Source organism: Alligator sinensis, unplaced genomic scaffold (genome assembly GCF_000455745.1).
Source record: "Alligator sinensis unplaced genomic scaffold, ASM45574v1 scaffold128_2, whole genome shotgun sequence".
In the NCBI taxonomy this organism is placed as follows: Eukaryota; Metazoa; Chordata; order Crocodylia; family Alligatoridae; genus Alligator; species Alligator sinensis.
Genome location: NW_005843588.1, coordinates 29,833 through 41,547, shown reverse-complemented (window position 1 = coordinate 41,547; position 11,715 = coordinate 29,833). Strand labels below are relative to the sequence as shown.

At 58.1% G+C, this 11,715-nt stretch overlaps 3 protein-coding genes across 3 annotated transcripts in view; 2 read left to right on the top strand and 1 right to left on the bottom strand.

Annotated features, from left to right (window-relative positions):
- LOC102374875 overlaps positions 1 to 2,915 on the top strand; it is a 9,416-nt gene extending 6,501 nt beyond the window's left edge. The window contains exons 8-12 of the mRNA XM_025195558.1: positions 12 to 30; positions 303 to 350; positions 780 to 817; positions 1,090 to 1,238; positions 2,188 to 2,915. Coding sequence (XP_025051343.1) covers positions 12 to 30; positions 303 to 350; positions 780 to 817; positions 1,090 to 1,238; positions 2,188 to 2,358 — 425 coding nt within the window. The 3' untranslated portion in view covers positions 2,359 to 2,915. The remainder of the gene's footprint in view (positions 1 to 11; positions 31 to 302; positions 351 to 779; positions 818 to 1,089; positions 1,239 to 2,187) is intronic.
- A 28-nt stretch (positions 2,916 to 2,943) lies between these two features.
- On the top strand, positions 2,944 to 7,240 carry CIDEB (cell death-inducing DFFA-like effector b). The gene is made up of 5 exons (XM_025195557.1): positions 2,944 to 3,495; positions 4,632 to 4,776; positions 5,654 to 5,803; positions 6,382 to 6,566; positions 6,981 to 7,240. The coding sequence occupies exons 1-5, from the start codon at positions 3,293 to 3,295 to the stop codon at positions 7,114 to 7,116; spliced, it is 819 nt and encodes a 272-aa protein (XP_025051342.1). The 5' UTR covers positions 2,944 to 3,292; the 3' UTR covers positions 7,117 to 7,240.
- Positions 7,241 to 7,242: 2 nt separating this feature from the next.
- The window catches only part of NOP9 (NOP9 nucleolar protein), a 7,409-nt gene continuing 2,936 nt past the window's right edge, over positions 7,243 to 11,715 (bottom strand). Inside the window, exons 2-9 of the mRNA XM_025195556.1 lie at positions 11,212 to 11,405; positions 10,948 to 11,089; positions 10,220 to 10,409; positions 9,860 to 10,000; positions 9,651 to 9,770; positions 8,660 to 8,890; positions 8,429 to 8,534; positions 7,243 to 8,055 (exon numbers count right to left, since the gene is read on the bottom strand). Of these exons, the coding sequence (XP_025051341.1) occupies positions 7,898 to 8,055; positions 8,429 to 8,534; positions 8,660 to 8,890; positions 9,651 to 9,770; positions 9,860 to 10,000; positions 10,220 to 10,409; positions 10,948 to 11,089; positions 11,212 to 11,405 (1,282 nt within the window). The 3' untranslated portion in view covers positions 7,243 to 7,897. The remainder of the gene's footprint in view (positions 8,056 to 8,428; positions 8,535 to 8,659; positions 8,891 to 9,650; positions 9,771 to 9,859; positions 10,001 to 10,219; positions 10,410 to 10,947; positions 11,090 to 11,211; positions 11,406 to 11,715) is intronic.

Below are 11,715 nucleotides of genomic sequence, written 5' to 3'. Positions count from 1 at the left end.
TCTTTCCACAGAAAGAAGACAGACATCCAGGTATGTCCATCCAGGACCCACCTAGGGGACATGCGTGCATCTATTGGAGTCCATATATCTCCTGGCTTACCAATGCATCCCCCCCAACACACACACACGCACGCACGCACACACACACACACCCAGACCCTGGGATGCTACCCCAAGGGGCCAGTATCTCCTGTATGTGCAATGCTCCACCCCAATGCCATCCTGGGAGCTGCCCTTCTCAGCATCACCCCATGCAGATTCCCAGTGGCACTGACCCCCTCTGTCCCCAATTCCACCCCCAGGTCCCACTGGAAAAGCAGGGAGCTGAGCCTGTCTCTGCTAAAGAGGAGGTAAGCTGGGAGTGGGGGTCTGTTCTCCCTGGCTCCACCCTTTCTGAAGGCTGAGATTGGCCAGGCTGCTGTTGCCCTTCCTGGCTCCACCCACCTACAAGGGATGGGATTGGCCAGGCTGGCTCCAGAGAAGGTCCCTTTTCTGGATCCACTCCCTCCAGAGGTGGGCTTGTTCTAGGGGCATTGCCCTTCCTAGCTGCATCCCTCTGAAGGTTGGGATTGGTTGGGTTTGTTCAGTGGGTAGTCCCCTTGCTGGTTCTAGCCCCTATGATGGCTGGAATTGACTGGGCTGGTTCTAGGGGTGTTTCCCCCACACCCCTGCCTTGGGAAACAACTCCACTGGCTGAGCCAGTGCAGGTTCATAGGGTTGGGGAGCCCTCAAATCTCTCCCTTTGATTGCCCATAGACCCCACCCCTCTGCCTTCTCAGGTCCCTGGACACTGTTGGAGCCTATGGGAACAATACAAGTAAGAAGCCACCACTTGTCCTGTGTCTCCACAGGGAGGGGGTGGGGGGCTGGTTCCTATCCCCTGACCCCAGTGCCCCATGGAGACCACACCCATGGCATGGGACAGCTGAGCATTAGTGTACCATATGGGACCTGCCCTTTAAGGGGAGTTTTGATTGGTTCCGGTGCTGCCATCTAGTGGTCAACCATAGGAACTGAACTGTTTGGGGGAGGGGGTGCAGATTGGAGGGAGGAGCTAGGGGAGGTGGAGCTCATGGCCCCTGTGCTCAGCCCCCAAGGATAAGAGTCCAAAAAGAGCACTCCAAGCAGAACCCCAGGACTGGGGGCTGCTGCCCAAGAAGGAAATAAGCAAGAAAGTGGAGCCCAGCAAGGAGCCAATGTTGCCCAGCACCAAGTTCAAAGACCCAATGAATCCTTATGTAAGTACCTCCCCCTTTGCTGTGACTCCTCCCACTTAGCATGGCCTAGCCCCCCGAGCCCTCCTGCACCCCACTGTCCTCAGCACAGCACCCCCTCAGTCAACCCTATAACTCCACCCCAATGAGACCGCCCCCGTCCTGTTCCCCATACCGCCCCAGCAGGGTTGCCAACACAAGAATTTCTTTTTTACTGACAATCTGAAAACTTTTTACTGACAGCCAAACTTTTTTACTGATACATGTTTTTTACTGAAAGGTTTTACATCTCATAAAGGTAACCCTTCTACCAGGCCCTGCCCCAGTTAGAATGGCTAGGTTCATATGTATAGGCTTAACACCAACCATAGTAAAAAAGTTTGATTGTCAGTAAAAAGTTTGCAATAAAAAAATGTTGGGAACCCTGCTTAACTGCAGCAATGGTTTTACACCCTGCTGCACCCACCTCAGGGCTCCCCTTCTCACCCCCACACCCTGATGCCCCCAAATTGCACCCTGAACTATTTTGTTCCCACTCCCCACCTTACCTCCATGGACCGTGCTCCTCCATCCCAAAACACTCTCCAAAAAAACCTACCTGTGACCCAGCAGTATTACAGGCTGCCAATGGAGCTTGGCAGCAGCACATGGTTGGAAGTACAGAATGGGTGCAGACACTGGATGGCACTCCTCTGATCCATCTGCCCCTCAGCTTGCCTCCAGCTTCTTTCCCACCAGTCCATCTTGGCTACTTAGTGTTTTTACAGCTGGCTCCATTTGATTTTTTGCGGGGTTTTTTGTTTTTTACTAACAGGCCTTTTTAGCCTTTTTTTTTTTATTGATTTTTTTCATAAATTTACAGACAATTGGCAATCTGTCCCCCAGCAAGCCACCCCTCACACCCCACACCCTGTAGCCTGGTACCCCCTGCTCCCCTAACGGGCCCCTCTCTCCTTTTTCCTTCTGACTCCAGGACATCGACCCTACCTATTCCCTCCTCACCTTCCCCTACTCCACCTTCCAAATGGGGGAAGCAGAAGAGGTTTTCACCTTAATTGAACCTGTCTACACTGACCCCCTGTCCCTCCACTGCAAGCATTCCCTCAACGGAGACTTGGGTGCATCCCGAGACCTGCAGGAATGAGGTCTAGTGGGGGCTGGAATCCAGGACTCCTGGGTCCTCACCCAGCTCTGAGCAGGAAGTGGGGTCTGGTGGACAGGAGAGGCCTGGGAGACAGGATAGCTCCCAGGCCTGACAGAGGACTAGAGTCTAGTGGATTGGTGTAGAGGCAGGGCTGGGAGCCTGGACTCTTCGGTTCTTTCCCCAGCTCTGCTACTTCATCATCTTGTCTGCCCAGACACCTGGGTTCTCTCAGCTCTGGAAGGGAGTGGAGTCTGGTGGGCTAGAGCAGGCAGAGGCTGGGAGCTTGGATACGTGGGTTCTCTCTCAACCCTGGGAGGGCAGTGAGGTCCTGTGGCTTCAAGGAGGGTGGGCTGGGAGCCCAGATTCCTGGGTTCAACAGTGTAAGTGCATGAGCATGTATTTTTCTTCCCTGTGGGGCTCTGTGCAGTACAGCTTGCATCTTTTTTAATGTGTATATACTGGCACTGTCCTTCCTTGCCTGCCTTGTGTGCATTTCTCTCTGCATCCAACCCCTTTGAACAAATAAAGGTTTATTTCAAATTCAAGTAGTCTCCTTCCATGCACCCCCCCAGGGGGGGGGGGGGGGGGGGACGTGGAGCCAAGGACACCTGGGATCTCCCCCAGCTCTGGGAGAGTGGAGTCTGGTAGGGCAGAGGGGCCTGGAAGCCAGGATGCCTGGGTTCCCTCCCAAGCCTAGGAGAGGGGTAGAGACTGGGAGCCAGGACTCCTGGGTCCTCTCCCATCTCTGAGAGGGAAGTGGGGTCTGATGGTGGGTCCTAGGGTCCTGGGTCCTAGGTTGGATCAGAGCAAGAGTGTGTGCTGGGAGCCAGGACACCTGGGGGAGTAGGATGTGGTGGCTTGGAGCCCAGACTCCTAGGTTTTGCTCACTCCTGGCACACTGGCCCAGGCCCTCTCCACACCCTGTCCCAGGGGAATGTTGGAATTTGCACCCCCCACACATGCACCCTGCACCTCCCCCAGCTCTGAGCTGTCAGGTCCAGAGTCCAGCTCAACTTCCAGAGAGACAAACAGCCGCCCACAGGGGCCACCTCGCCAGCAGGCCAGGACAGCCAGACACCCCCTGCTCCCCAGCACCATGGAGTACGTCAGCGCCCTGGCTCCTGCATCACTGCTGCGGTGAGTAGGGGGCAGCCCCCTCCCCCACAAATCTAGGGGGTTCTGGCATGGGAAGGGGTCCAATATGAACTCCACCCCTGTGGGGGGAAGTGGTATCTCCCCATTCTCCCTGCATCTGGATGGTCTCTTCTGTCCTACCCCTACAATAAGAATGGTCCCTCCCATTTCCCCATCATCAAACTAGTATCTCCCACTTTCCTCCCACCCAAGCAATAGCCCCCCTTATGCACAAAGTGGTCCCTCCCAGCTGCCCATTCTCTCCTCCCCTCTCAGGGGAAAGTGGTCCCTTCCACCTTCATATTTACCTCCTCTTCCCTAGATTCCCGACACCCCCCCCACCATAGTGGGAACATGGTCCATCCCATCCCCACACTGGAATGGTACCCTCCACCTTAGCCCCCCCCACCCCATGCTCTTCCCCACAAAAGAGAATGGTCTTTCCCACTGTGAGCCCCAAGGTTGTCTCCCTAAGCCCCCTTCTCGACAAGTGAATGGTCTCTCTTGACCCACTGTGCCCCAGCATATGCAACAAAGAATGGCCCCTTCCTGCTCCTCCATCAATACACTCCCCCTACACCAGAGAATGGTGTCTCCCACGACCACCTGCAAATGGTCTATCCTGCCCCACTACAGTCCTCCCCTTCCCCAGGGAATGGTCTCCCCCATATACCCTATTCCATCCCCTAGAGAATGGTCTCTCCCACACTCCCCATCCTCACTCTACCTTCCCCTCAAATGGTCTTTCCCAAGACCCAATTCTACTCCCTCCCTCCAAGGCCCCTGTTCCACCCCCAAGAATAGTTTCTTTCAACATTCCCCTCATGAGACCCCACTCCCAAGAACAGTCCCTCCCATACCCCACCCCCGTTCCACCCCTTTAAATATGGTAGCTCCCAACCCACCCATTAGACCCCTGTTATAATGGTCTCTCCTATGCTCCCTTTTTCTACCCCCCCACCAGAGAATGGTTTCTCCTGCCCCTCCACATTCTACTCCCCCCCCCCATCAGTAAATGGTCTGTCCCATGCCCCCCCTTCTGCACCCCCCCATAGGGAATAGTCTCTCCTGCCACCCACATTCCACCCCCTTGCCCCCAGAGAATGGTTTCACCCACCCCCATGCCCCCTTGCCCACAGGTCAGTGTCCAGTGCAGGCACAGAGCTGTCCCGGCGGGTCCTGGCCCCCCGCGCCACCGCCCCACGCCCCTTCCGCCTCTGCGACCACCGACATGGCGCCCGCAAGGGCCTCATGGCTGCCAGCCTGCCCGAGCTGCGCTGCAAGGTGAGTGCCCCAAATCTGCACCCCAACACCCACCCTTAACTCAGCCTGTGCCCCCAAACCTGCCCCTGCAAACCCTAGCACCCACCCCTAACTCCAACACCTGCCCTAAACTCACCTTGTGCCCCCAAACCTCTCCTGTACCCCAGCACCTACTCCTGCACCCCAACACCTGCCCCTAACCCACCCTATCTGTGCCCCCAAACCTGTCTGTCCCACCAAACTTACTCCTCCAAATTTCACATCTACCCCAGCTACCCACCCTGAACCCCCCAAACCCAACCCCAGGGCACCCAAGCCCACCTGCACCCCCACACCAACCCCCATGCACCCCAACCTCCACCCCCCAGAGGCTGCAAACTGACCTGCACCCAGCATGCCCACACCCTACCCTGAGCCCCTTCCTCCTCCCCTATCCCGGCCACCCCGTCCTGCCCCCCACTTACCCCTAGACCTGCCCAACTCCAACCTGCGTCCTTCAATAGGTTCCTGCACCCCCCTAAACCCACCCCACACCTACACCCCATCCCCCATCTTGCACCCCCAAATCCACAGCCCCACTCTGAACCCGCAAGCTAAGCCCAAACCTCCACCCTTCCCCAGGACCCCCAAAACTCTGGCCTGCTCTGTGCTCCCCCAGAGGCCACCCCTGCAACCCAAACCTCCAAGCACTGCCTCCTGTCACTTCTCCCAGCACACCAAAGCCTCACCACCCTCCAAATCATTTCCCACCCCAGCAGGGGCTGCTGGATGGGGTGAGACCCCCCCATGGCATGGCCCTGCCCCCCCCAAACCCAGCTGCTTCCCTGGTGGAGGGGTGGGAGAGCAGCAAGATTGGTGCCCCTCACCCCAGCCAGTGCTGCTGCCATGGTCCCCCCAGGCACTGGAGGCCCTGCAGGTGTCAGGCCCCGCCTCACTGGTGCTGGAGGAGGATGGCACAGCTGTGGAGAGCGAGGACTTCTTCCAGAGCCTACCCGACAACACTGGGATCATGCTGCTGGCTCACAGGCAGAGCTGGAGCCCCACCAAGGTGAGAGGCAAGCCCCAGTCCCAACCAAGTGCCTGGGGCCCAGCTCTGGGTCCCCAATGGGGTTAGAACAGGTGGGGCTGGGAACTCGGATGCCTGGGTTCTTCCTGGGGTCTGGGGGTGGGATGAAAGCTGGCAGAGCAGGTAAGGGCAGGGACATCTCCATTTCATCCCTGGCTTCTAAGGTGGGAAGGAACTAGGAGCCTGGACCCCTGGGTTCTCCACCTCGCTGTAGGTTTGGGGTGAAGCGGGTTAGAGCAGAGGAGGGTGGGAGCCAGGACACCTGGTTCCTTCCCAGTCCTGGGACATCAGTGTGGGTTGGTGGGCTGAAGTAGGGGGCTATGTGTACATCCCCCAAAAATCCCCCCTGAAGTCCCCAGGCACCCCCAATGCCCCTCCCAACCCACTCACCCCCACCTTCCCCCCCCTCCCCAGGGGCAAGAAGGGCTGTGGTCAGGGGGACTTTGATCTCCCCACCCATGGGAGGGGGGTGATAAGGCCCAGGGCCACAAGTTGCAGAGAGGTAGGGGGGAGCTCCCCACCAGCCCTGACCTACTCCCCACATCCTGTTTACCTCCCAGGGTGGGAGCCGAGGCCTGGGCCGGGGCCGGGAGAAGCTGGGTGGGGACATCGCCCGCGTCACCTTTGACATGTACAAGCTGCACCCGCGGGACCTCTTTGGGAGCCTCAGCATCACGGCCACGTTCTACGGGCTGTACTCCATGAGCTGTGACTTCACCTGCCTCGGGCCCAAGAAGGTGCTACGGTGGGTGCTCTGGGATGGGTGCATCCCTGGCTGCACAGCACCCCCTGCTGGGGACAGAGCAGCCAGGACCTGCCCTGACAACCAGTGTTTCTGCACCATAGCCCCCTTCACCCCAGCTCCACAACTGGGGAGCCAGGAACTGGCCCCCACAGCCAGCAGATCCTGGCCCTATGGCTCCCCACTGCCCTGTGCTGGGCTGGGAGAAGCAGGGACTTCCACCTCCCCTCCCCACACCCCCACCCTGCAGTGGGGCTGGAGAGGCCAAGACCTCCTCCTACATCCAGTTCCCGTCCCAAGACCCCAAGCATCCCATGGTGGCACTGGCATGACCAGGATCCACCCCCCAGCCAGTTCCCCTCCCCCCACAACCCCTGCTCACCCCCCTTCTCTCCCCACTGCTCCCCAACCCTACAGAGAAGTGCTGAAGGTGATCTCGGCTGTGATGCAAGGCATGGGGCGCCTCCTCCTGGGAGCCTCCAACTACATCCGGCGCCTCCTGGATGGAGCCGAGACCTGGTACCAGCCCGCCCGGCTTCAGGCCTGCAATTGAGGGGTGCTGCCCCTCTATCCACGATCCTGTGATACCGCCCCTTCTAATGACCCCCCCCACCCATCCTGAACCCCAATCAACTCAATGCACAGATGAAGCTGCTGATTAAACTGGAGATAGTCCATGTCATCAGCCACCGTTTTTTTAACCTGTCCATGCAGCTGGGTATTCAGGGTCCCCATCATGGTAATCCCTGTTGCTCCCAAGCACACGAAGCCCGTGGAGAAATAGATGCTTTTATAGAAAGATGGGGTAGAATCCAACTCCTGCTCAGCTGGGAACAGATTGCCTGAGAGGTCAGAGCAGCCCTCCTAGCAAGAGGAGTCCTCCAAAAGCTCTATAGCTCAAGAGCACTGGATATAAGAAAACAAACTCACGCACACTTCCCAGGTGTCCCCTTGAGTCCTCTGTGATCTCTGGTTAGGAGCAGAAGAACATAACCTTTTCTTGCATTGTTGTCTCTGTGGTTGCAAAGTCCAACAGTCTTTCTAGCATACAGTTCTCTTTGTTCCCCCAGCCACCGTGGTTAGGAAAAGAAGGGGCATGAGGAGCTTTTCTAGCTCCCCCCCAGAATCTCTATCGTTTCAAAGGGCATAAGGGGCCTTTTGGGGAGTCAGTCCTCCAGTGCCTCTCGGATGAATGGGGTCAAAAAGAACCCATGGCAGCCCTCTAGCACTTGGTCCTCCAGGCTCTCTGTGGCTAAATACAGAAGGCTGACAAGGAGCCCCAAGCTAGAGTCCTCCAAGCTCTCTCCAATTAGTCCAGCAGAGCTTCCTGCTGCTCAGTCTTCCAGGATCTCAGCGAACAGCTCCCGACGCCGCGCGTCAGCCTCCTGAACCTGGTCCCAGTCTTTCCGGCGCTTCCGGAAATGGGTCAGGGCGAAGTTGCGGACCGCATAGCGCCCAAAGGGGTCATGACACAGCTGCTGTTCCTGTGGGGCTGGGAGAGAAGAGAAAGCCTTGAATGCAGCCACCTCTGGGAAGGGGCTGGTTATACACATGCCCAGCCCCAAGCCCACAGCTGCTTCTGGGGAGAGGCCCAACTGCTTTGAAACACAAGAGGAAGAACCCCAACTTGGGACAGGAAATTGGGGAGCATCCCTAGTCAACCTCGTACGGTCTTCTAGGCTCTCTATGGCAGGTAAGGAACATCACATCCCCACCTATCCCACCCCCTCCAAGCCCTGAGCCAATATAGAGTCCTCCAAAATCTGCAGAGATAGCCAAGTAGAGCCTTCACAACTTCACCCCCAGGACACATGGGTTCCTCAGGCCCTTAGAGACAGATGAGAGGGAAGAGGAGAAGTCTTTACCAAGCTCCATAGCGATCTTCTGCTTCTCCGGGAGGGTGGCCCCATTCCACACAGCATCCAGAACCCGGCTGCCATGTTTGCTGCAGGCCAGAGACCCATAGTGACCCTGGAAACATGGAGGGGGTCAGTTAGGAATGCTGTGAGCATTCCCAAAATAGTACCCCAAGCCCCCACTCATCTCCTCAACTCACCTCCCCCTGGCCTCAGGCTTCCCCACAGCAGCATCCTCACCTTAAGCTTGCGCAGCACCTTGCGCCTCTGCTTGGGGGACACCGAGGAGCTGGAGAGGAGGGCGTTGTAAACGTGGCTGCCAGCTGAGCTGCAGGCCAGTGTCACCAGGTCTAGGGCAGGCAGCGCTGCCAGGCTGTGCGGCACAGGGCCAGGGTCGGCAAAGTGCAGCAGGTGCTGGAGCAGGAGGGAGCCGTGGAGGGAGATGGAGCCAAGGGCAGGCAGGGGCCCAGGCTGGCATAGGAGGGAAGAAGACAGAAGAGTTGGTGTTGGCAGCGAGGGAAGGTGAGGGGCAAGTGGCAACTGCCCACAGGCACTGCCAGCAGCACTTCTCTCAGGGGGCACACCACCATTCTCAGGGAGTATATGTGCATCCATGTGCACCCCCTACGCATCACCAATGTGCCTACAGGTTCCTGCAATAGCACCTCCTGCCAACTACCGTATTTACCAACAGCCACACAATTCCTTCCTCACCTCAGAAAATTGGGGTGCATGTCTTAAAGTCCTGCAGGCTTTGGCCATGCAGGGGTCTTCCCCCTCCTCCCCCAAAAGCAATGGGATTAAGACAAATCAAGGCTTTTTCAGCATCCTTTTGCACCTAACTTAGTTACAACTGGGGCAGGCTTATCCCATCATGGCTGGGGAGGCAGGCTAGGCGCCCTCTCCCCCCCCAGCCAGTATCCTCAACCCAATAAAGAGACTGAGGCCTCCAAAGATGCCTCTGGGCGAGGCCATGCCTGACGGTTTGAAAAGGTGCACGTGGTAGATTAGTTATGTACAGTATATTGATAGGCTAAGCTAATGCTAAGGGGTTTAGCTTGTGGGATTACTTCTGTCAGAGACTATTTGACTAGACAGAGCTAGTTTCGGTCTTGAGCAGGGAGCTGGACTATCTGGGACCTCCAGAGGACCCTGCTACCCGGGTTGTTGCCGGGTAGCAACATTATAACCACCCCCCCACACAGTACCTAGAAAGTGACACCCCCATTACCTGCTGTTCTGTTGCCCCCAGCCCCTCCTCTGATGGGTAGTAGGCCTCATAGGTCTGCAGGGAAGCAAGGAGAGGAGCACAGAAATCCTGGCGGGCAGGTGGGTCCCAGCAGTGGAAAGCCTGTGGTGGGGTGGAAAAGGGGGTAAGAGGCAGGATCCAGCTATTGGGGGGGAGGCGCACACACGAAGGACGCAGGTCTAGGGACTCACCTCCAGGACCATCTGCAGTGCCTCCTGCTGATGGGCACCATGCTGCCGGCAGGCTCTCAGCAGGGCCGTGAGCACCCCAGGGTGCCCACAGGCCAGAACCTCCTCCAAGGCTGGGCCCAGCTCTGCCAGCACCTTCCCCAGCTGGGACAGGAGAGAGAAAAATAAGGTGGGGGAGAGGTAACCCAAGCTGGGACAGGAGAGAGAAAAATAAGGTGGGCCAGAGGTAACCCCCCTCCTTCCTGCCCCTCAAGCATCCCCATGCCCCTCCTACCTCCCAATACTCCTGCAGCTTCTTCCCTCATAGCTCCCCACCCTCCCACTTACCCCAAGCCAGTTCCCACAATCCCACCACTCACTCACCATCTTGCAGGGGGCGGCAGCAATGAGGTGCTGGACGGTAAAGTTGGCCACACCGTGCCCTGCCAGCACCCGCAGCTGGCCCCGGAAGTGATGCCGATACAGCATCCGCAGGGCCCGGGGCTCTGACACCTCCAGCACCTTGTCCAACACCCGGCTGCACGTGGGGTCCTTCAGGAACACCAGCAAAGGGCTGTGGGAAGACAGCAACCATTGGTGAGCAGCCCCACAGCCCCCTCAGCCAATCAGGATGCATGCCTGTGCCAACCTCCCCCAGCTTCTGACCAATGAGCCAATCAAAAGCCATTTACGTGGCTAGTGGTTTGATTCCAGTCACAAGCCACCAGCCCTGCTTCAAAACCAATAGCTGGGACAGGAAAGCAATTTATGAACCACAATTAATCAAGTACCCAGAGACAAACCCACACCATTCAGCCAATCACAGCCCTGCTAAACCCATCTCTCAGACCAGCCTGCCAGGCCCAACCAATCAGAAGTCTCAGCTGCATGGCCAGAATCAACCATGAACCTGGATCCCAGCCTTGTAACCAATCAGAATGGGTTCCAGTCACAGCAAATACCAAGTCCCTCCCCTTCCAGCCAACCAGAGATGAACGCTACTCAGCTTCTCCACCACAGCTGCCCAAAATGCACTCATCTGACAGCCAATCAGGACACACACCCACTTGCAGCTGAGCTAGGCAATCCCACCAGCCAATTGGGCGGCTCACCTGGATGTGGAAGAGGCATTCCGGGAACTCAGGTAGCCAATCACAGCACAGCACAGCTCAGCACAGGTCTTGGGCAGCTTCTGGCTGGTGACCTCCAGGGCCACCTGCAGGCAGAGGCTGGAGACTCTGTGGGGCACCAGCTCTGGGGAGGAGAGAGGGGCAGCAGAGGTGTAAGTGAGGGCAGGTCCTGCCCCAGCCAGGGACACGGGGGCAGGGGCAGCTCCCCGCCTTGCCAGCCCCAGCACGGGGCCTGCCAGGTCTCACCAGCCAGGTGCTCCTGGAAGCTGGCGACAATCCCCTGCAGACAAGCCAGGAAGGACTCGGGCACCTCGAACTCCAGCGGGCCCTCACTCCCCGCCTCGGCCCGCTTCTTCTGCGGCACAAGGGTCCCTGAGGGCAGCAGGAGAGGAGGAAAGGAGCAAGACAAGGAGCCATCAGGGGAGGGGACAGAAATCCCCCTATGCAGGGGGAGCCTTCCCTTGTCCCACCCCAGGCCCTGCTACACCAATGCAAGGGCTAATGGGCAACATTACCCTCTCCCAGCCCCCCTGTAAGCGCCCCCTGCTAAGGCTGAAGCAACTGGGACTCCTGCCATCCAATGCCTCTACCCCAAAGACCCTATAACACACAGCACCTCCCACTGGGGCAGCCAGGACTCCCCCAAAAACCAGTCCTGCCTCCCAGACCCCCTCCCCTCACCCCCACCTGCAGGGCCTGGGGCAGTGCGGGCCCCCCCCCAACCCAGGCAGTGCCCAGGAGGGCCCCAGT